The following is a 23905-nucleotide window of genomic DNA, read 5'->3' on the forward strand; positions in this document are numbered from 1 at the left end:
AAAATTAGAGGTCAATGAATAAAAACATCAAACCAAATTTTTTTCTTATAAGAATTAGATATAAAGAGTTTAGCATTTATTGAAAGTCTAAAGTGTCACTATTTATGATGTATATTTATATATTGATGTTACTTAGCTGCTTATGTTTACTCTGTGGCATAGATACTCATTTTCTAGGTAATAGAAGTAAGTTTGAAAAGGACTCCTAGAAAGGTAGCCTTACTGATCAGGTATATCGGTTACAAAGCTCAAAAAATTAAGTATGACTATATCTTTCATTTAAAATAACTATCTATGCTTGGCCAAAAAAAATAGATATCTACTGGCCTTTTCCCACACTTAATTTTAAAATGAATTATTTTAAATAGAAGTGAGATGTGAGAATGCAGTTTTCTAAGTTTGTATCGGATTTGTCATATAAACATTTGCAAAAGGGCAATTTACAACAACAGTAAATCAGTAGAGATCATGAAATATTGGAAAATTTTATTTTTAACTTACAATCTTACCTATGAAAGCAACCACTAGACAACTAAACATTCATTTTCTCTTCACCTTTTAGGAATTTGTGATTTCTGTTAAATATGAACGATTTTGACATTTTTCAAATATGTGTGTAATACTTGCTATTATATAGCATTTAATGATTATGGCCTAGTTATACAATTACAAAATTCATTTGAAAGCTTAAAAATTAGGTTTTACTATATTATATTTTTGATATATAATATTTGCTCACTGTGTTCAGTTAATAGTTTTTCACAGTTACCTGAGAAAATGATCACTCTTTACATTACTCTCGAAAGTAGTCTTCTGAATTTTTGTTTTGTTTCTTTCCAGAAGGTGGGTGCGGCTGCTGTTTGGACGAGAGTTCCCCCTGCAGGACCTTCTGGTGGTCTGGGATGCCTTGTTTGCAGACGGCCTCAGCCTGGGTTTAGTAGACTATATCTTCATAGCCATGTTACTCTACATCCGAGATGCTTGTAAGTGTTAATGACCTTGCCTACATTTGACTAGATACTCCTGATTTTTAAAAATGTTTTGCCTTTTAAACAGACTTGGTGTTTTATTATTTGATTTACATGTACCTCAATTTTTATAGTTGGGTAGTATATTGAAATTTCAAAGGAATATACTAAACATCCCTTTTGTTGGTTAACTGTGTACACATTGGGAGATGTGAGTTATTTTATCCTGAGAGAATTAGAATAGTCTTCAGAACCATTTTTCTAAAGACTTTACTCCTGCTTTAATCTCCTCATTACACACAGTTGTGAAATGCATCTATAAAAGCCAGTATTTGAGATATGTTTAGAGCTCCACCTTCTGACAGGTAGGGAATATTCAAGGATGTTTATCAGGAGATTGGAGTTCTTTTTATAATATCAACACCTTGCTAATAAAAAAACAAATATTGCATTTAAAGGTATTTTAACTTTCTTCCAGTTATATTTTAGAAAAATATATTTCTCAATACAGTGCTGAATGGTAGACATGTACCCATCTCCTCAGATCTATGTTAGGGTGCCTATAATAGCCAGAAAGCCAGTGCCTAGCCCTTTCGAATAGTCTCACAGTCCTTAGCTTGAAGAAAGTATCAGTGTGTATTTTAAATTTCAAAATACCTCGATTGTTTTCCGTCTCAGAGAATTAATGGAAAGTTCACACAATAAAACTTCTTAGCCAAAATGTAATTAGGAAAAAGTGCATAAAATTATGTGATTGAATTAGGAAATAGGAAGCTAACATAAAGTAAGACTTTGTCTGAAGAACATACACTTTTTAGAATCATTTATAATTGAGACTGTTAAATTGTTATGTGGTTCTCTTTATTTGTTCATTGAATACCAGTTGTGGCAGATGCTCTTGTTATGCCTCTAGTAACACTAATTTTCTTTAAAATTTTAGATTATACTTTTTTTAATTTCCCAAAATTACTTAAATAAGTGACAGGGGTACCACGTTTTATCCAAAAATTATAGATTTTTTTCTATGCCTCGAAGGTCAAATAGTTTAGGTTTTGACAGACAAAGTGAAAGTTTCTTCCTTCTGAGCCAGATCTAATCACTTAAGAATATGGAAGTCATAAGAGGAAACATAAGGAAAATGGAGAAAAATATCTGAGTAGATTTAATGGATACTGGATTTTATGATATTCAATACTAACCTCTAAGTTGTATTTTTAAATATAAATAATAATAAAAGGAATGAGAGACTGCTTCTAGAAAAAAAAATGCTTTGGATAATATTTATGCAAAACTTTCCAAAGCAAACAACTGCTGAAAAGTATTATGATTTTCTGTAATTGTAAACAGTTTACAATTCGCTGTTTTTTGTCTTTGGCACATTACCACTATATATTTTTAATTTAATCATCCTGTCTCCTATTCTAAGACCTACTTTTATCATTGTATAAAACATGGCAGATTTTTTGACAACTGAAGTCCTTACACATTTTTCATCTTTTCACTGATGACTTTATAAAATGTGAAAAAATACAGAAGTAATGAAGTGATTTATTTATTTCAATATTAACCCAACTTATTTTAATTTTGTTATGTAAGTCTGTAACAGTGGATGAGATCTCCTAAAAATAGAATGAATATTTGTCAGGTATTTACAGATCACTTCTCCTGTCCTCAAGAAGTTTACCAACTATTAGGGAAGACTGACATAAATGTTTTCAAATGAACATATTTGGTACTATAGTTGGGATGTGGACAGGTAATGTAGGAGAGACACCTAGCTCCCCTCTGGGCTGCTGTGAGTGAATAGAGAAAATTGTGCAGATGTTGACAAGCCAAATAAGAGGATCTGCATACAACGCAGAAGGAACAGCATGAACAAAGGCCTAGAAGTGAAAAACAGCTTATTAGGGATGTGTATATCAATGTGTTTCTACAAGCTGTTTGGTATTATTAGAGTACAAAGAGAGAGACTAGCCGCAAGTTATGAGACTAAAGAAAGAAACAGGAGGGTCACAATGACAGTCTTTCTATGGTAAGTGATAGGGAGCTATTGAAATGTCCAAAGCAGAAATGTGATCACTTGTAGATCACTTTAGCGGCAATGGGGAAGATGAAGTTGAAGGAGACAAGAGCAAAGGCACCAGATAACAGTTATGACAGTAGTTTGGGAGAAAAACAGTGGATCAGAATTATTCAGAGCTAAAGTTAGCATGATTTAGTGATTAAATATGATAGGAGAGGGAGAATGGAAAATCTAGAAGAATCTCCAGCTTGGAGGTGTGAGTCACTGGGTGATATTTATTAACTTGGACAGAAAATACAAGGATTAAGAAGTTTTAGGAATGTTAATAATTAACTGGGCTTTGACTTTGCTGAGTTTTGAGATATTTATAAGAAATTATAACCTAAAGATTTGAAAAATAAAGTTAAATGTCAATATCAAGGCTACCGGTTTAATTTTGCAAATGATTAACAGGTGTTTGTTAAAACCATAACCACAGATGCAGAATAGGGTGACTATATATCAAAGTTTGTTTGGGATAGTCTTGGTTTACACCTGCTATCCCATAATAGTAACTTTGTCCTTTTTCATTCTCAAAGACATTACATTAGGATCATAAAAATTATATGATCCTATTACCTAAGGTGGGTACATATGGAAAGAGAACATGGGCAAAGGTGAAACTGGGTTTAACATCAGCATTTGAGAGGCACCAGAGGAGAAAAAGCCAAGGAAGAGCTTAACTTGTGTTGTAACCCCAGAGAACTATCTGGAGCCAGGCAGAGAGAAGAAGGTCAGTAGTGCCCAGGAACAGTAACACAAGGCTAGAAAAGTCCACTCACTTTGGGAACTGTGGAGGGACAGTCATTGGATACCTTTGCCAGGATGAATTCAATGGACTGGTTGAGCAGAAGCTGGATTATGGTGGGTTGAAGAGTGAATAGACAGTTAAGAAATTCAGAAATCTTTTCTTCAGCTTTTTGTTGTTGGGTTTTTTGTTTGTTTGTTTTTAATATATGCATTACTTTTTCAACTGAAAAGATAACTAAATAAAAACAAGGAATATGGAGATAGCAGGTATAGAGTGATCTTTGAGTAAGGAAGAAGAACGATGTAGCTAGAGGACAGTGCAGGGACAAGGAAGATTGGATGGCTGTCATTAGACATTGGAGGCAGGGCAGAACTAATGAAGAGATTTACTTCTCAAACCAGTCTGAGTTCCTACTTCAAGAATCAGCACTAGTTTTCCCCACCCTGTTCCATGAATGAGATCTCTGAAAAAGCCAGGCATGGTGGCTCGAAACTGTAATCCCAGCACTTTGGGAGGACAGATCAGGAGAATCGCTTGAGCCTAAGAGTTTGAGACCAGTCTGGGACACGTGGTGAAACCCCATCTCTACAAAAAATAAAATTTGACTGGGTATAGTGGCTTGTGCCTATAGTCCCAGCTACTCAGGCTGAGGTGGAAGAATCATTTTAGTCCAGGAGGTCAAGGCTGCAGTAAGCCATGATTGCGCCACTGCACTCCAGAGCGTGGGTGACAGAGCAAGACCCTGCCTAAACAACAAAAAAAGAGAGATCTATGAAAAGAGAAAATATCTTCTTTGTTTTGAAGCGTTCGCTTGTTTATTGTCTGTTCTTCACACCCCACCCCTAATCCCTATTCCCCAGTGAGAGACAGGATTTTGTCTGTCTTGGTTTCCCTCCCATATACTAGCATCTAGAATTGGGCCCAGGGCATAGTAAACCTCCAGAAAAATATGTTTTGAGTGAAATAATTGAGGAAATAAGGGCCCAGAGGCAGTAGAAGAGAACTGGGTCTGGAGTCCTATGGAAGACTGGCTGTGGAATAGGAATGAAAAGCTGGTGCTGATGCAGGAAGAAAGCACTAGGCTGCTTTCACAAGTAATCCAGTTCATAGGTGGAGAAGACAGAAAATGGAGGAATTCTATATCTGATAAAGGAGGAAACAAGGTTATCCACTGTGAGTGAGGCAGAGTAAGGTTAGTGGTTTATGGGAAATGACTTGGAGATGTGATAAAGATAGCTGATTAAGAGCCAAGAAAAGCCATGTGTAACTGTTGAAGATCCTACAGAGAGAAACACTGGGAAGTGGTACCAGGCTTCAAAAAAAAAAAAAAAAAAAAAAGAGGTAGATTGTGATCCAGGCTTCCAAATGAATTAGGCAGGACTAAAGGGAGAAAGGAGGGTAGAGGGTGTTGAGTTTATTTGAAAATAGTGGTTTAAGATGTATAAAGAGGGAAGCACAGCCAGGAAAAGATTAGGGAAAATTGAATGTATCAAGGAATTGGGTGAGGTAGAGCATGAGAGAGCTAAATGCATACAAAGTTGTGGTCAGACATAAAGCAATTCTAGATCTGCTTGGTATAGTTGAAGTGCATGAAGGGGAGTTTAAGTCACTTAAAGACCAAGGGATTGTGAGGAAACTGGGGTTTTTGTTTAGTTCTCCATGGACACTTCACCAAGGATCCTGATAGGAAAAGGCATAGAAAGAAATGTAATGAGCCTGCACCATAGCCTCAAATAAATGAAAAAGAGTGACCAAAAAAACAGCTTTTATTGAACCAGTCAATTATTCAGAGTCAACCATTCAACCAGTATTTACCAGTATATGGTACATAGATGACAGTGATGAAGGGACATGATAGAGGCATAGAGGCATGGCATGAACTTCAAAGGAAGAGGGAGTGTTATGAAATGATAGGAAGCAATAGTTTGGAAGCTGAATCAAGGAGCAAGATAGTCTTCCACCTCACATCTGGAGGTTGCAGAGGCAGCAGTGACTCTAGGAAGGTGAGGCTTGGAGGAAAAGACATTGTTTCCTAGAGAAAAGGATTGAGATAGAGGGGAGCAGCAGAAAGAAAAGGAATAGAGAACCGGATTGGACAGAGTTGCATAGGAGGTCAGTACTAATTAGATGAGCTTATATTTTTGGCCATGGTCAAGAACTGAGAGGAAGGTGGACAACTTGCCAACCCCAGCTTTCCAAATAAATCATTGGTGTCAAGCTTTTATTTCATGCCAGTGAGTTTTGACTCATAATGTCTTGCTGGGGCTTCCAGAGTGGGGATGTTTAGTTACACTCAGTAGTTTAAATCTCATTCATTCAAGAAATCTTAACTGAACACCACTGTACCAGGCTCTGAGCATTACATACGTTTTTTCTGAGCTACATTTGTAGGATGCTTAGAGGATGTTTCATCTGTGGGAAACTAAAAGAGCCCTCCTTCCTTGATGACATTCCTTCCTTGGGGTGCATGTCTCCTAGGGATTCAGTGGATGGGGATCAAAGGGTCTGTGATCATCCTGATAGTGTGCAAAATATTGTGTAGGTATGCCTTTCTTTGGGTCACATGTCTATAGTTTTCATCAGTTTCTCAAAGGAATACATGCCCAAAAAAATAGGTAAGATTCACTGCATCTAGTCCAAAGTTCTGATTTGGTAGGCACAGATAAGGCCTGTTATGGACTGAATTGTATTCCCGCCCCAACAAAAGATATATTGAAGTCCTAACTTCTAGTACCTCAGAACGTGACCTAATTTGGGAATAGATTGTTGCAAATGTAATTAGTTAAGATGAGGTCATACTAATCCAATATGACTGGTGTCCTCATAAAAAGAAGGAAATTTGGCAACAGACATGCACAGAGGGAAGACAGTGTGAAGGTACAGAGGGAGAAGAAGGCCATGTGAAGACAGCCAGAAGCAGAGGTTGGAGTGATATTATCTACAAGGCAAGGAATGACAAGGATTTTCAGCCATTACCAGAAGCTAGGAGAGAAATAGTAAACAAATTCTTCCTCTTTAGGAGAAACATGCTGCTAACACCAGAAGCAGGAGAGGCAAGGAGGATTCTCCCCTACAAGTTTCAGAGGGAACATGGTCCTACCAAAACTTTGATTTTGGACTTCTAGCCTTCAGAATTATGTAACAGTGAATTTCTGTTATTTTAAGCCACCTAGTCTTTGTCGGCCACTTTGCTGAATTATATGGATTAAAATTATATACAGAAAGAAACATTGAGCAATAAGGAAATAGTGTGAGAGTAATCATAAACCATTACTCCTGTAATTGTTTATGAATAGCCATACCCCCACCACACTATTTTTTAACTGACTTATTTCATATTATAAGTCACTCTTGTGATTCCTTACTTCCCCTGGCTCCACCTACTTCTTACTCCTATTTTCAGGCCTAGGGTGAGGTAGCCTTTTTCCCAAATCTTTTCCTATTATTCTAGCTCTCACTGATTTCACACTTTTGCAGTCCTATAAGATCGTAATCAATACCACTAACTAAGTGCTACATTAGTTATGCTCTATTTTACATTTTTCTGTAGTTATCGTGGGTGTTGATTCTATCTCCTCAACTAGATTGTGAGCTTCCTTGGTACCAGAACCACATTACAATTCTTTCCTACCTCTAAATGCATCTGAAGCTCTTCATGTGCCCAGTTAATATAGTACTTGGGGTAATGCCAGGCCAAAAGATACCATAGAGTTCTTGGAGGGGTGGATTTGTGTGCTGTGATTGCTAAGAAGACAAGTGCTAGTCTCATTCTTAGAACAACTTAAAAAAATAATGATTCTTTGAAAATATACTTTCAGCATAGCTTCTTCAAATAAAGCATTGCCTACTTTTAAAAGTAAGTAGCTGAAATTTTCACATCTTTTTTTATTGATTTTATTTATTTTGTTTTTGATTAGTATCAAAAAAGTCTCTAGTTTAAACATAACATACCTTTTGTCTTGTAAATTGCATTAATAGCTAAAACACTATAAGTCTATTTATAGATTTTCCTTTTTTTTTTTTTTTTTTTTCCCTGAGACGGAGTTTTACTCTTGTTACACAGGCTGAGTGCAGTGGTGCGATCTTGGCTCACTGTAACCTCTACCTCCTGGGTTCAAGTGATTCTCCTGCCTCAGCCTCCCAAGTAGCTGGATTACAGGAGCATGCCACCACGCTCAGCTAATTGTTGTATGTTTGGTAGAGACAGTGTTTGACCATGTTGGCCAGGCTTGTCTTCAACTCCTGACCTCAGGTGATCTGCCCGCCTCAGCCTCCCAGAGTGCTGGGATTACAGGCATGAACCACTACGCTGGGCCTAGATTTTCTTAAAAGGAAAGTATTTCTCAAATATTTATTGCCTTTTTAAATGTACTTTCTCTTTGAACACCATAAATGGAAAAGTTTCCTTCTTGGCACTTCTGCCCACTTCCTGCCTTTTTTTTTCAGCCAGTGTAAGCATGTTACAATACTCTACTATAATTTTCCTCTGCTTTTGATAGAGATTTCTTTAGCCATTTCCTTGCCTGGCATGGCATGGCAGTTGTGGCCTCTTTGTGATTTCAAATATTATTCATTTTGCTTTCCTTTTAGATCTCTACTTACTCTTCAGCCACTGTCTGTCTGCCAGTATTTCCCGCTGTCCTAACCCAGAATTCCGATTTTTCTATTTTCTAGTTAACAGCATGTTCAATGTCATATTGATGTCAAAATGTGTTTATTTCAACTGCAAATTGTATTTATTTGTCTTTTCTGGAAAAGCGTTGCTTAACAGTCACTACAAATTTTAAATCTCATGGTAATGTCACAAAGTTTTATCAAAGCGCAAATTGATAGTCTTATTTTTGAAGGAGTGTTTAAGCACTTCCTGACTACTAGCTCTCCTCCCTCTGAGACATAAAATGGTGTCAGTTGTTATGATTGTATCAGATATGTATATTAATGTACCCTGTTACTAACACCGTTTATACTACTTTATATCTTAGTTTAATAGTCTCCTCAAGTTTCACTAACAAAGGCTGATATACCATAGTAGCACATTGTCTGTTATTTTGGGTTTCTTTTTTAATGTTTCCTTTTTTAAAAAAAGTTGGATTATTGAATTGGATTTAAGAAAGGTTCTAGGTTCAGCACAAAACTAAGTGGAAAATACAGTTCACATATACCCACTCCCCCAGATACCCATATTCTCCCCCACTATCACCATCCCACGTGAGAATGATACTTTTTTTTTTTTTTGAGATGGAGTCTCACTCTGTCGCCCAGGCTGGAGTGCAGTGGTGCAATCTCGGCTCACTACAAGCTCCGCCTCCTGGGTTCACGCCATTCTCCTGCCTCAGCCTCGTGAGTAGCTGGGACTACAGGTGCCTGCCACCACGTCCAGCTAATTTTTTGTATTTTTAGTAGAGATGGGATTTCACCATGTTAGTCAAGATGGTCTCGATCTCCTGACCTCGTGATCCACACGCCTTGGCCTCCCAAAGTGCTGGGATTACAAGCGTGAGCCATCGTCCAGCCAGAATGATACATTTTTTACAGTTGATAAACCTGCATTGATACAGCATTATTGCCCAAAGTTCATAGTTTTACAGTAGGGTTCACTCTTGGTGTTATATACTCTGTGTGTTTGGACCAATGTATAATGACATGTATCCATCATTATAGTATCATACATACAGCAGTCCCTCCTTATCTGCAGTTTAAGTTTTCACAATTTCAGTTATCTGATACCAACCAAGATTCAAAAATATTAAATGGAAAATTCCAAAATAAAAAAACTCCTAAGTTTTAAATTGTATCCCATTCTATGTAGCATAATGAAATCTGTAGCCACCCCACTCCGTTCTGCCCTGGACATGAATCTTCCCTTTGTCCGGCATATCCACACTGCATAAGCTACCTGCCCATTAGTCACTTAATAGCAATCTTGATTATCAAAACAACTGTTGTTGGTATCACAGTGCTTGTGTTCAAGTAACCCTTGTTTTACTTAAAGCCCTAAAGTTCAAGAGTAGCGATGGTGGCATATTGTTATAATTGTTCAATTTTATTGTTAGTTATTGTTGCTAATCTTTTACCATAATTTATAAATTGCCTAACTTATAAATTAAACTTTCATCATAGGTATGTATGTATAGGAAAAAGCATAGTACATATAGGGCTGAATACTATTTGAGGTTTCAGGTATCCACTGGGGGTCTTGGAACACATCCTGAAAATTCTGTGTCCTGCCTATTCATCCTCTGTCTCCCTCTAATTCCTGGAAACTACTGATCTTTTCACTGTCACAGTGTCATATAGTCAGATGAATGAAGTCTGTAGCCTTTTCAGATTGGCTTTTTTTTTCTTAGCAATATGCAGTTAAGTTTCCTCTGAGTCTTTTCATGGCTTGATGGCACATTTATTTTTAATGCTAATACTCCATTTTCTAGATGCAATACAGATTGTTTATTAATTCACCCACTGAAGGACATCTTGGTGACTCCCTCATATAGAAGTAAGATATCCACCCACTTTTCTCCTTCCATGCATCCCATTTCTCCTTAGCACCCCTGCCATAGGAGCCACTCCGTATCTGCCTTCGTTTGCTTCCACATATTGTTGGCTGATGCCTCACTGACCCTGAAGTCTTCCATTTTAGGAGTTATCACAGCCCTTAGTATGTATCATTATTATCAGCCCTACCCTAGGTTGCAATTAATTTTATGTTTCTCTTCCACTGGAATGTAAGAAAAAGTTGAGATTTTAAAAATTCTTTTCATGTGTTTAGAACTTGACTCAGCATTTTAAATAAAACAGGTGTTTAATATAAACATTGAATGAATGAATACAGTCCAACACACAGAGAAGATATTGTCAGTACTTCTTAAATACCTTGTGTACTTCAGCCATTTTTACTGACAATGTATATTTCTGATTAAAGCACTAAAAATCACAAAACACAACGAAATAAAGTATATGTGTGTGTGTCTATTTTCAGATATAACTAATTCCCAACCTATGGTTTTCCTTCATTTCAATTTATAATTAAGAGAGTCAAATGTATGAATCAGGCTTACTGATTATTTTCTACGTCTTAATCCACACCAATTTTTTCAGGCTTCATTTCCATGACATTTTATAGAATGTCATTATGTGGAAGTAGAACTTGGGCTTTGATTCTGAGTACTTACCTTTAATTACCACAATAGTGTTCACAGTTTGCATTAAAAGACTTTGTTTCAGCCAGGTTTAGTGGAATATCATGCCTGTAATCCCAGCACTTTGGGAGGCCAAGGCAGCAGGATCACTGGAGCCCAGGAGTTCAAGACCAGCCTGGGCAACATAGTGGGATCCCCGTCTCAATTAAAAAAAAAAAAAAAAAAGAATTAGCCAGGCCTGATGACACATGCCTATAGTCTCAGCCACTAGGGAGGCTGAGGTGGGAGGATCGCTTGAGCTCAGGAGGTCAAGGTTTCAGTGAGCTGTGATCATGCTACTGGACTACAGCCTGGGTGACAAGAATGTGACTGTGTCTCCAAAAAAAAAGAATCCTTTTTTTTTTTTCAGATAGAGTCTCTCGCTCTGTCACCCAGGCTGGAGTGCAGTGGTGCGATCTGGGCTCACTGCAACCTCCACCTCCCGGGTTTGAGCAATTCTCCTGCCTCAGCCTCTTGAGTAGCTGGGATTACAGGCACCCACCACCATGCCCAGCTATTTTTTTGTATTTTTAGTAGAGACGGGATTTCACTGTGTTAGCCAGGATGGTCTCGATCTCCTGACCTCATCATCCGCCCACCTTGGCCTCCCAAAGTGCTGGGATTACAGGCGTGAGCCACTACGCCCGGCCAAGAAAATTGTTTTTATACATATCATCTCATTATTTCCTCAGTCAATAATGAGATAGAGAAGGTGGAGAAAACAGAAGCCTTTGCATGTAATTGATATCCTTCAAAGTTCATAGTACAAACGGCATTCTTGGAGCTAACATGCCGTCTTTCTAACTTTTCTAATACAGTGATCTTTCTCTGCCCACAAGCTAGCCACTGGCAATTCTGTACTTTTATACTTGCTTACTTACTGCCTTCCAGTTGGCAGCGCTATATATTTAAACATAGAAATTATTGAGTGAAGATCTCTTATGTTATTGCTTGATCTCTTATTAAATGAGATTCTGTATTAAAGTGTATTAAGCGGGAAAAGTAACAATTTTTTAAATCTTTTTTCCAAGCCCAAAGAGTGAGCTGCTCTGAATTTGAGATTATCCTCTTTCCTAAAAATGAAATTAAAACTCTCATGTTATTCCTCACAAAATCTGCTAGAGTAATAAAGACTTACCAAAGAGTATCCAAGTGTTTACATAAGAGTATGTGTTGGTCTTCGGTTTCAAGGATGGTTGTTGTAGTGATTGAATGGTGCTCAAAGAGGCAGTTGTCACAAAGCCAAATGAGGAAGAAAACCCAGAAGGACAAAATTTTACAACGGTTTTAAACACTAGACTAAAACCACTTTTTGTGGAGGATATGACTATGTTTTATATTTGGCTTTCTCCAAAACTGAAGAGAGTAAAATTTTTTTTGTTTCTGTTTGTGTTTTATACCCTAGCCTCCCTCTGACCACTTGTGTTCTGGTCCATTGGCAATCCCATTTTGTTTCTTGCCATTTGTACTTGGGAAAGTCAGAATAGTAAGGGCCTTTAAATAGGTGAAGATTATGCAGGCAGTAATTATGTGTTCTTTCCTGCATGTCATAGGCCCTCAACAAATATTTTTTTTCAGAGAGCATTGCATTATTGAATGCTTTCTCTATGCCAGGTGCCTGGCAAGGCACTTTCATTACACATTGACTTTGTTTTCAGTCAAGTACGATTAACTAGAGAAAAACTTTTTCCTTTTTTAAAAGAAAGGTTTTCCTTTTTGTTAGCTCATTTTATTTTATAATTAATCTATGATTATTTGTTTTTATATGCCATTTTATAGGTAAATACAAGAATGTATGCCTATTTCTAAATATTTGCTATTCTTGGCCTTTGACACTGAGGACTTTTTTAGTTTCTACTGATACCCCTGTCATGCACTTGCTAAGAATGTAGGAAAGTGTAAGAGGTGGGGGGTGAGGCTTTCAGTCTACACAGACCCAGGTTCCGCCCTGTCTTTGCCCTTCAGGAGCTCTGTGGCCTTGGCTGTGTTGTTACATACTCTGCACTACCTCATCTATAATAGTCAATGATAATGCTTTCCTTAGGGGGAAATAGGAGGACTCATGAGACCTTTATAAAATGTATGACTAGTTTTCAGGTATATTATAGGTACTCAATAAGTGATAGATATTTTGAGGGGGGGGATCGGGCGAGAAATTAAAGGAAGTCTATAGAGTTTCGTGTTTTGTGGTAGTTTTCAGTCCATTTTATTATGTTGACAAAGAAAGTATATCTCAATATTAACTTGAATAATTTGAAAAAATATTGCATGTATTTACAAACATTACAGTTGTAAGTGTGGTTAGTTTTGAATTATGTGTAAGTTATTGATCCACATTGCTTTAAACTTTCTCAGAACAGTTGCTTTTTCTGCATATCATTACTGATTTCACTTTTTGGTTTATTTGTACCTGCTGGAGAAACTAAATCATCTCTTCAGACCACTTTAGAATAGTTGTGGGGTGCATAAAGATTCAGAGAAGTCAGCTCTGCCTCATGTGGAGGTAATACTATTCATCAAGGATGAATTGAGCAAGATAGGGAAACGTACCACATAGCAGCTGGCCCACTCTTACAGAAAGCCTGTAGATAGAGTAAGCAGTATTGTCTCATTTTATAAATGGGAGAAATAAAGTTTCAGTGAAGTTGGGCAGCTTGCCTACATTCACCATATTGTAAGTGACTAGGCTGTCTAATCTAGTTCTCATTCCAAATCCATTAGCTTTTCTTAGGTACTACTTACCTTTGCTTTTACCTTCCCTAAATCAACTCTTTAGAATGTGGCTTCACTATTTTGTTTTTAAAGCATAAACATACTTCATTTCAAATGTAGGTAGATGCCAAAACTCAATAATTTTTCTTAGTCTTTCACTTCTTACCTCATGTCTCTGCCCTGCTCTGATAGAATAAATATTGGGGAAAGAACAGTATTACAGATTAGTTTTTCATTTTCAATAAAAGTTTGCTGTGAAGTTCAAAACTAAATTCTTATTGTGTCAGATCCTTGCTAGTTTGTTTTTAAACCAGCTTGCGTAATTCTCTTCTACCTACTTTAAACTTGCTGTAGTTACTCAAAAGGAGATTTAATGCTTAGCATATCTATTTGCAAATTAAGGGTATTTCTAAAAGTGTGGATTTTCATTAGCAAATTGGAGATACTGTTATCTGAAAGCAGTGAACTTAACTTATTAGCTGTTATATTCCTAGTGCCAGTGCCTAGCATAGCCTCTGGATATCTGGCATTTAGTAGATGCTCAGGAAATGTTCATTGCATGCAGTGATTGGATGGATGAATAGAAAGATGAAAGAATGTTAGCTTCTTCATTTGTTCCTCAAGTAGAATTTTAATTCATTATTTGGCTTCCTTTATATATTTTATAGCTTCTGATAGCTTGAAAAGTTTTAACAACTTATAATAACAGGATAATTGCTCTAGTCTCTATCTATATATTTATATCTAAATCAGTCTGTGCTATAGGAGTTCAAGACCAGCCTGACAACATAGCGAGAGCTTGTCTCTTCAAAAAACTTAAAAACTAGCCAGGCATGGCAGTATGCTTCTGTAGTCCATCCTAGCTTGGGGCAGGAGGATTGCATGAGCCCAGGAGTTTGAGACTGCAGTGAGCTGTGATCATGCCACTGCACTCTAGCCTGGGTGACAGAGCAAGACCCTGTGTCTTAAAAAAAAACATAGTAAATAAATAAATAAATGATTAATCAATCAACCAAGCCTTTCTGGAGACTGGGTTATGCTAATCTTCTAGTATAGTTAAAACTGCTTCACTAGAATAGTAGTAATACTTTATAGTATGCGTCCATTATGTCTCTTGATTTTCAAAACAATGGCCTTTCAAAACAAGTGTCTTGTAATAGAGTACAGGCTCTGCAGCTAGACTTTTGGGTTTCCAATCTTGCCGTTCTAGCGAATCACTGATAACTTGTGCAAGTGACTTAACTTCTCCAAGTACCAATTTTTGCATCTGTAAAACAAAGATAATAATTGTACCTTTATAAGAATGTCATAAAAATTAATTGAGATAATGTAAGTAAAGTTCTTAGCATGTGGCCTGGCTACAGAAAGCTTTAATAATTCACTGTTATCTTAGTCGTGTTAGTAGTAATAACTGCTTGGTATTACACATCTGCCCTTCTGTGCTGTAATTTTCTCCAGAGTAAGGACTCAGTTTTGTTTATCTCTACGTGCTCCCCTAGCATAGGGCCTGTCGTGAATGAGGTACTCAGCAAATAATTATTGGGTTGAATGAAGCAGTCAAATAAATTTTTTCAATCAAAAAGTTGTTTTCCAAGTGACTAAACTTAAGCTTACAGAGGTTACCGGAACTGGTTTTAAACAGCTGCTATAAATCAGTCTCATAGATTATATCATTTAATCTTAAGGCAACTTGATGAAAGGTTCAAATAAAGCCCCGGATTCAAACCTACATCTCTGTGTCATGAGATCAAAAACTTTTCCACAAAACTTTCCTGCCTCTTTACAAAATATGTAAGAATTCTTTCTTGGTCAATTACTAATGTATAATTACTTTTTGAGTTATAAGGTGAATTGATTAAGTCTTAATTACTTGCTAGATCTCAAAGAAATCTGTACGTAAAACCATTATGCTATTCTCAGTATCTTAGCTTTTTGAATTTCTAGAGAAAAAAAGGACAGCAGGTAACTGAAGGTAAATATGAAAAAATGAACAAATAAGAGTCTGAACAGATACAGAAAGGGTAGGATAAGTGAGTGCTTTACAAATGAAAGCAGATGTATGAAATTACAAGCTGTCATAGCAGCAATGGAAATGAAGATGATAAAGTGGTTCCTTACATAGATTATAATTATTCATTTTGCCCAGTCCTGTCTCCTTTCCCCATAGTGCTCATAGGAGGGGGAGCAGTAGGAACTTATAGCAAGAAATAGTATTCCAACAGCAGAAGAAAAAAAATCTAAAAATCAAAGCTATTTCTAATTATAAACTTCTAGTTGTTGATGTTGTTTCTATTGAATCACAGTTGTTTTCTTATGGCACATTTTTCAAGTAACTGATTAATGAAAAGGCTTCAGTTGCAGCCACAGAAGTTAAAACTGTAAAGTTTCTTCACAATCAGTGCTGTGGAGGCAGTCAGTGTGGTTCACAAAGCAAGCATTGTTAATGGGCCTGACTGTGACAGCAGTGGCAGATAAGATTGCCAAGAAGTAAAGTAGTTTACATACACCTGCCTGAAAAGATGTGTTTAATAGTTACACCCATAATTAGGTTGATTTGAAAAAAAAATTAAATGACAGGCTACAGAACACATTTAGACTTAACCTATGACAATTTTGACACTTTTCCTCCAAGAAATGCTGCTTAGATATTCTCTCCCTAAATCTCTTGTTACCTTTAGAAAAACAAATATATAATTAGTAGAAATTCTACTTTCGTTAATTTTGAATTATATAATATTTACCCATACAAAAGAAAAAATGTAACAAGTTATAATACATAATAATTAAGGTAAATATTATTTCATGGAAATCTCAAACTGGTTCTTTTCCATTCATACGACTTTTATTACTAATTTCTAAGTAGAAAAACAGACATTTAAACACAGCCATGTAAATGACAATAAATATGCATGGTTCTGAGAATTTATGTTGCAGATGTACACATATCTGTATATGAAGTTCTTCTTTCCAACACCCCTTGAGGATAAGTGCTAATACATTAGATTGCAGTTAACAATACAGTGTGTTCCTTCAAAGGCAATTTAGTAAAGATCCCTTCTTTCTACTTCCTTTTATCAAATCAGTTGAGTTATTGGTTTGCTTTCATTGACTCTGAGTTGTTAGTTTTTATATTCTCAGCAATGCAGAGTATCTTAAATAGTATTGCATCTGAATTATTTTTTCCTCTTATTTAGTGATCTCTAGTAACTACCAGACCTGTCTCGGCCTTCTGATGCATTACCCATTCATCGGGGATGTACACTCACTGATTCTTAAGGCTCTGTTCCTTAGAGACCCAAAGGTAAGCTTCCCCAGTAGGATATACATAATTTTAAGTTGGGTGAAAAATAGACTTCTCTGTGTAGAGTCTAAGAATTCCGAATGTGGAGTTTGCCTAATAGTTGATGAATTGCCTAATGGTAGCATTTGCCTGAAGTTGTAGGCCAAAACTCACATACCTCATTAGCCAGCAATTCAGCAGGCAAATTAAGTGGACCTTGCCATAAGAAACTGGAACACATGTTTCTTTTCCCACAGAAGGTTGTTCTATGCTTTTCCCTTCCTCACAAGTCAAGGAAATAGTTGAGGAACTACCACTCCTTATAGCCAAACTATATTGTCATTGGTACCCCCCACAGGGGTTTATTTATCCAAGTAGAACCTTGGGGGCCATATGAAGATCAAGAAAGTAGCTTTATATAAAGGACCAGTTCCATAAGAGTGGATACAATGAAACACTAAATTATTTTATATTATGATATGTATTAATATTTCTTATTTGAGGGGTTAAGAGTAATAAAATAAAGATTTAAACAGACTTTAACACTGATTTCTCTATTTGAGCGTAAAGCAATTCACCAAAATTTTCTTTACACTTCAGAGAAAAAGTGTGCTCTTTTACAACTAATGTTATATTTCTTGAAAATAAGAACATTTAATGATCTAAAAAAATCTGTGAATCCTTGCTACTTTTGAGCCAAACAAAAATATTGGAAGAAGTATAAGAGAGAAAGCTTCAAACACGAATATCAGAATGCCAGGCATTGGATGGTAATCCCAGCCTTTGGCTCTTTGGCAACCCTTCCAACAGTCATGTTGGCAGTTGTCGAACTGTCTCTGAGTCAGTCAGTCTGTCTGTGGGTTCCATTGCCAAAGCTCTGTCTGATCAACTGGGGCCTCCAAGTTTAATGTAAATTTAGAATCTAAAGGATTTCTGTCCTTTCCTTGGTTGTTGACTTCAACCTTTTAGTATATCTTTTATTTTTTGATTGATTTAAAAGAATTTACTTCCTTATGCCTGTATCTGTTCTGTAAATTTATGAACTTTCATATCATTTCTCTTACACAAAGCAGTTTCATTAAGCATCAGAAATATAATCCATTATTTCTCTGATGCATAAGGAAGCATACTTTTTTCTGGTAAGGCTTACGAATCTGACTATGAAAACTGAAAGTTCCATATTTATATTTTATGTACATATGTATTTGTAAGTTGTGTGACTGTATACTCCCTACCCCCCAAAAAAAACCCCAGAAGATGACAAAATATCTGTAAAATAAGATTAAAGAATGAGGTTACCGGTCAATGAGATATGAGTTTTGGTCTACAAACTTATGGAAAATTCTATCAGCTTAGCGTTAGGAATTTTTAGAATCATACAGAGTGGAAAACATTGCTAAAATAGCAATTTGAATTTTCTACTTGCATGATTTGTTTGTTTTAATCGAAGGAAGAAATGAATATGTTTTCAAAACCTATCGATCTTGGTAATTTTTCCCTAGCTAAATATGGTTGATATTTCTGTGAATCACTCACTCATCCAGCTTCAGAATTCTTTATACGAAGTTTATCAATGTTTATTAGTGGAACCTAAATACCCTTTCATATTAGTATGATTTTAATGGAGTACTTTTTATCTCGATAAAGTCGTGTACATATAATGAAGCGAATTCTACAAGCATTAAAATATAGACTCTTTAAGGTTTAAGAGAAAAAAATAATAGGGTATCTAAAAAAGGGAATTCACCACCTTCACATTCAGAGTCTTAATGATCAGTACAATCACCTTAAACTGATATTCCTGAGACATAAAAAATTGGGCATGATGAGGGAGCCGTGTTTAAAAGGCTCAGTAGAATAAGTTCATGGAATGATGATATCTATGGGAAAAGTAAAGAAAGCTGTGTAGCCTTTAAAAAGGGGCTTTCACAGATGCTACTTTTGAGCCAAACAAAAATATTGTAACCAGCAAAGTGGTAGATATAGTTAAGTGTATACATGGCTGACCCATTAATATCATTTTACAGATTTTAAGTAGTAACTAAAGTCACTTGACACACATGTTAATATGGTTCTGTGGCAGTGTAGTGTTCCGCAAGGAACCTGAGTTAGGAATTGGGACCTTGGGTCAAACCTTGGCTCTGCTACCAACATCTTCATTATTTTGGAAAAATTATGCTTGCTGAGCCTTGGGCTTCTCTTTTGTAATATCTGGAGGTTGAATTAAATTGTCTCTGATGACCTGTTTAAGCAGAACATCCTTTGTCTTTGAAGAATTGACTTTTTCTTTTTCTTTTTTTTGGAGACGGAGTCTCGCTCTGTCGCCCAGGCTGGAGTGCAGTGGCATGATCTTGGCTCACTTCAAGCTCCGCCTCCCAGGTTCAAGCGATTCTCCTTCCTCAACCTTCTGAGTAGCTGGGACTATAGGTGCCCACCATCACATTCAGCTAATTTTTGTATTTTTAGTAGAGATAGGGTTTCACTGTGTTGGCCAGGATGGTCAGGAACTGACTTTGAATTGATGCAGGATCTCCCTCAGTCAGTCTGCCAGCTGGGGACCTCCACAGCCAGTGACATTCCCACCCAGAGCCTCACTCAGCCCTGGGCCTGCCATAGGAGGCACCCCATCCACTCGGCCCACTGGACCATGCCTGGTTTGCACACCAGCCTGGATCCTGTGGCTGCAGTGAGTGTGTGCTCAGCTGCCAATGGGAGGTGGTACGTGAGCAAGCAAGGGCAGGGTCTAGCCAGCTGTTCTGAGTGCCAGCACAGACTTGGGCTCCATGCAGGGCTTGCAGCTGGACCAAGTATGTTGCAAACCACTCCTGCGGTAGACTCTGGCATCATGAACACAGTGGTGTCCAGGCAGCAGTGCCCACAACCCCGAAGTCCCAGAGGGGGTGTTACAGCATGCTGATTAGCTCTTTTAGTCCTACTGTCTGCAGCCCAGTGGACAGCAGCGTGTTAATAGCTCTGTCAGCCCCTTGCCTCACTCTGGCTCATGGCTCCAGGGCTGGTTCAGCCTTGCTGCTGCTTCCCATCACATGAAGTCACTACCCTCTGCCAGCAGAGGGCAGAGGACCACAGTTGTTATGTTCTGGTCCTGCATCCAAGAGCAAGATCATGCTGACTATTGAAGGGTGAGGAGGGTGGAGAAAATGTTTATTGATGGTGAAACAGCTTTCAGTGGAGAGGGGATGCAAGGGTGGTCCTCTACCCAACGTTGGGTGGTTTCTCTCCGTGTGGCTAGGTCCGGGGCTTTTATGGGCTCACAATAGGAAGTGTGTGCTGATTGGTTTGTGAGTATGCAAAAAAAGGCTAAAACAAAGGCACCACTTAGAGGTGGGCACAGCAGTGTAAAAAACCAATTAGGAAAGGGTAGGTGTATGTAAAATAGGTGAAGGGTTGGATTCAATCAGAGAAAAGCATGCAAAACAGGAAGAGAGGTTTTCAAACCAGTCCGTGGATTTACCCCGGGACTTGTAGCTAGGCTTTAAACTGTCTTTGACTTGAAGGTCAGGTTTCACCAGGGACCCATCCCTGTCTACTTAGGATTCATCTGCTTCCTGCCGCCATTACAATGAACTAACAAGGTCCAACCCAGTGCTGCAAAAGTGAAGTGAGAAAAACAGTAAATTTATCTATATTATAGAAATCCACAAGTGGACAGTTTTCAGTGTTGTTAATTGTCAATTATAAAGTCACAAAAGAGACCATTTATGCTAAGGGGGGAAAAAAAGAGGGAAAGATGGTACTAGTACCCCTGCCTATAGCCTCTGAAAATTCAGACATCATAGTGCTTTAAATGTTTTCTATTAATAGCAACAGTGAAACACTCAAAATACTGTAATCATTCCTGAGTCACATAGATCAGAGTAAGTATTTAAACACACAATTCTCAATGAAATTAACTAGTAGAAAGATGAGATTTGAGACATGAAAGCATATTTTCCCATTTCCTAGTTTCATATGACTATAGTGTTGAATGTTGCTAACAGGTTCAGTAAAATAAAAATGAACAAGGAACTCTGAGCCTTAGTAGGTTCGTTGTCAGCCTTCAGAAAAGCACTTTGTCCTACCGTCATCCCTAAATTGCTTAGTTGAGAATACATTCTGCAAGTATAGCTTGAGACATAAGATTCTAATTGTTTTATATCAGAGATAGCCTTTACTGTGGAAAGATTTCTTATTTGAATAGACTGAAAAAAGTAGGCCTAAAAACTATAATAACAGGATCATACTCCTTCATAGTTTTCCAAACACACTGACATTAATCAACAACCCTATGAGGTAGGCAGAGCAGGTTATCTTTCCTCACTTTTTTCAGTAGGGAGAGGTTAAGTTTATGTGACTTTCCCAAGGTCAAAAAGCTTATAAGCTCCCAAGCCAGCTAGAGTGGCATCATGACTGTTCTGTCTATTCATTCCCTCCTCGGATTCCTGGCATCTGTTCTACATCCCCCATGAAACAATTTTCAGGTTCAGATAGGACATGTCCTCCCCTTTGAGTACCCACGGCACCTCGTATTTTATCTATATGCATGTGTGTTTTGTCAGTTACTACGCCTTAGGACTGGATCCTGCTCATTTTTTAGCACTCAGCTTTGTGTCCTGCATATCTTGGTATAAAGGAAATAGTGATAGAATGGATTTCTGATTCAAATGCCATGCCTCATTCCAGTTCACCACACTGACTCTAATCTAGTTGGACGTCATCTAGCATATTTCTGGAACATTCCACAAAAGCCATAGCCAATGGTATATTTTTCAGCTGCCATTTTTATCAAGATAGTGAATTAATTATACAACTTGAACGTAAAGAGCATCTAGTTCCTTAATTTGCTGTATATCAGAATTATTTAAAATCCTGTTACTACCATCATGTATTACGGAATACAGAAGACATAGCAAAGAATCTAGTTAATTTAATTCCCTTAGGCTGTCAGAGTTTTAGAACTGCAAAGAACCTAGACAGTCTTATCCAACTTTTCCTTTCATAGATGAAAAAGTGAGTATAAAGATGAAGCTTAGAGACTTATTTAAGGTCACACAGCTTTTTAGTGGCAGACCAGCAATGACCCATCTTCAGACCACCTTTCCATGCAGGAACTGTGACTTTATTAGTTTTAAAAATAGTGGACTTCTACTTACATATTTCTCATACAAATTCTTCATCTGTAATAAGTGAAACTGCCATATATGTAAGTGGCCCAGGAACTAGTTCAAGTTTTTGAAAATGTATGCCTTATAAAGACTGGTTATCAAATATCTGTTTTTAGCATCCTATACTCTGCACATGGTAAATACAACTTCTATACTTCGCTCTTCAGACCACAGCCCTAATTCTCATTTTCTTGTCTTTATCATATTAGAACTACTAAGCAGATTTCCAAAAACAATCCGCAAAATGAAGTTAGAGGGATAGAAGGAGGACAATCTGAAAAATATGAAGTGATTAAAAAACATTGTTCTAGCTAGTTGTTCACATTCAAAAGAAATTTTAAAACCCAATTAGAAATAAAAGTCATAGAAAATGTGAACATATTGTGTTCCTTAAATAACCAGATGTTCTTTCCTTCCTGAAGGCAGTAAGGGCTAGGAAAAAAGGTTTAAAACTATTGTTTTAAGTTAACTGTGAATTTTGCAAATCTGTTTTTACCCTTTAGCAAATAAAATTCTAATACAGAAACATCAGCAAAGTAATTTTCATTTTTTGGTGTTCTCTTATTTGTGTTGTGTGTTGAAGTGTTAACCTTATCATAAAGACTTATTACAAATGAAATACAGTACATGGATTACCATTTTAGATTATGCAGTAAGAATTTGACAGCTACCGTTTGTTTTGAAGACTAGAATATTTGGGAAAAAATATTTCGAGTAACTTTGCAAGCAGTCCTTTTAGCATTGACTGTTTATAGAAGAAAATTTCTAGAAATAAGACAATTTAATTTCATAGTCATTCTTGTACACAGAGACACACTATAAAAATATAATGTACAATGTACAATGCTTGGCCAGTTCTGATTTGGTTCTTGTTTGGGGTTATATTAAATTTTGTCTTTTTAAATTATAAAAAGTCTGAATTTCAAATTTCAAATTGTATATAGGTACTTAAATTTTTACTCATTTAATTCTAAGAAATCTCACTATGCATACAACATTTTTGTCAATATCAAATAAATAACTTTGGTAAGATGTCATATCAAAATTGAAAAGCAGTGGATGGATCTAAGCCTGCTGCCAGTCAGGTGGCAATTTTAGAAAATGTTCCTTAATGCCATTGTAATATTTTTCTTTCTGAGCAATAAAGAATGTAAAAACCAAGTATAGTGACTCTTTGAGGATGATGCACTATATCCATTTATTTACTTTTCATAATGCTTCTAGCAGAGGGTCTATTCAGATTTTCTAGTATGTTACTAATCTAATTTTTTGTGATGATTCTATGTTACAGCAAGATTGTTTGCATTAACTCTTATTTTCATTCTTTTCTTTTTTTTTTTTTTTTTTTCTGTCTTCCAAAACTGGAGCATTTCTTAGAAAACTGCCATTCTTTGAATTATTTGTTTTTGTGTTTATTCTGTTTGTGACATAACAAAAGCTGTTTTTTCTTTGTTTCTGAGCTGTGTGACTATTATTTCCTTTTTCTTTTCTATCACTAAATCACAACCAGTTGGATGTTTATTATAGTTGATATTTAGGTATTTAGTGACTATTTAGGTGTATTTTCACATCCAGTCAGAAATAAAGACTTTTTGACATAAATTAGCATTTTTAAAATAGTTAAGTTTTACTTCTGAGTAAATGCTGGCTCTAAAACAAAGATTTGTAAGAAATAATATGAAAATCTTTATTAAACCAGTATTTGAAATTTATTATTTATTGCTTTCAGACATTTCATAATACAGAATCATGTGTTTCTCAAAAAACCTTAAGGTTTTCCTAGGGGCCTTAAATA

The 23905-nt window shown here is 36.6% G+C and overlaps 1 protein-coding gene across 16 annotated transcripts in view; it reads left to right on the plus strand.

Moving 5' to 3' along the window:
* TBC1D5 (TBC1 domain family member 5) overlaps positions 1-23905 on the plus strand; it is a 606671-nt gene that overhangs the window by 447390 nt on the left and 135376 nt on the right. For 15 of the 16 annotated variants that reach the window (XM_023207336.1, XM_023207341.1, XM_023207335.1 and 12 more), the window contains 2 exons: positions 841-983; positions 16863-16969. In XM_023207336.1, coding sequence (XP_023063104.1) covers positions 841-983; positions 16863-16969 — 250 coding nt within the window. The remainder of the gene's footprint in view (positions 1-840; positions 984-16862; positions 16970-23905) is intronic. The other variant, XM_023207339.1, reaches the window with a different exon arrangement.

Source organism: Piliocolobus tephrosceles, chromosome 2 (assembly GCF_002776525.5).
Source record: "Piliocolobus tephrosceles isolate RC106 chromosome 2, ASM277652v3, whole genome shotgun sequence".
Classification (NCBI taxonomy): domain Eukaryota; kingdom Metazoa; phylum Chordata; class Mammalia; order Primates; family Cercopithecidae; genus Piliocolobus; species Piliocolobus tephrosceles.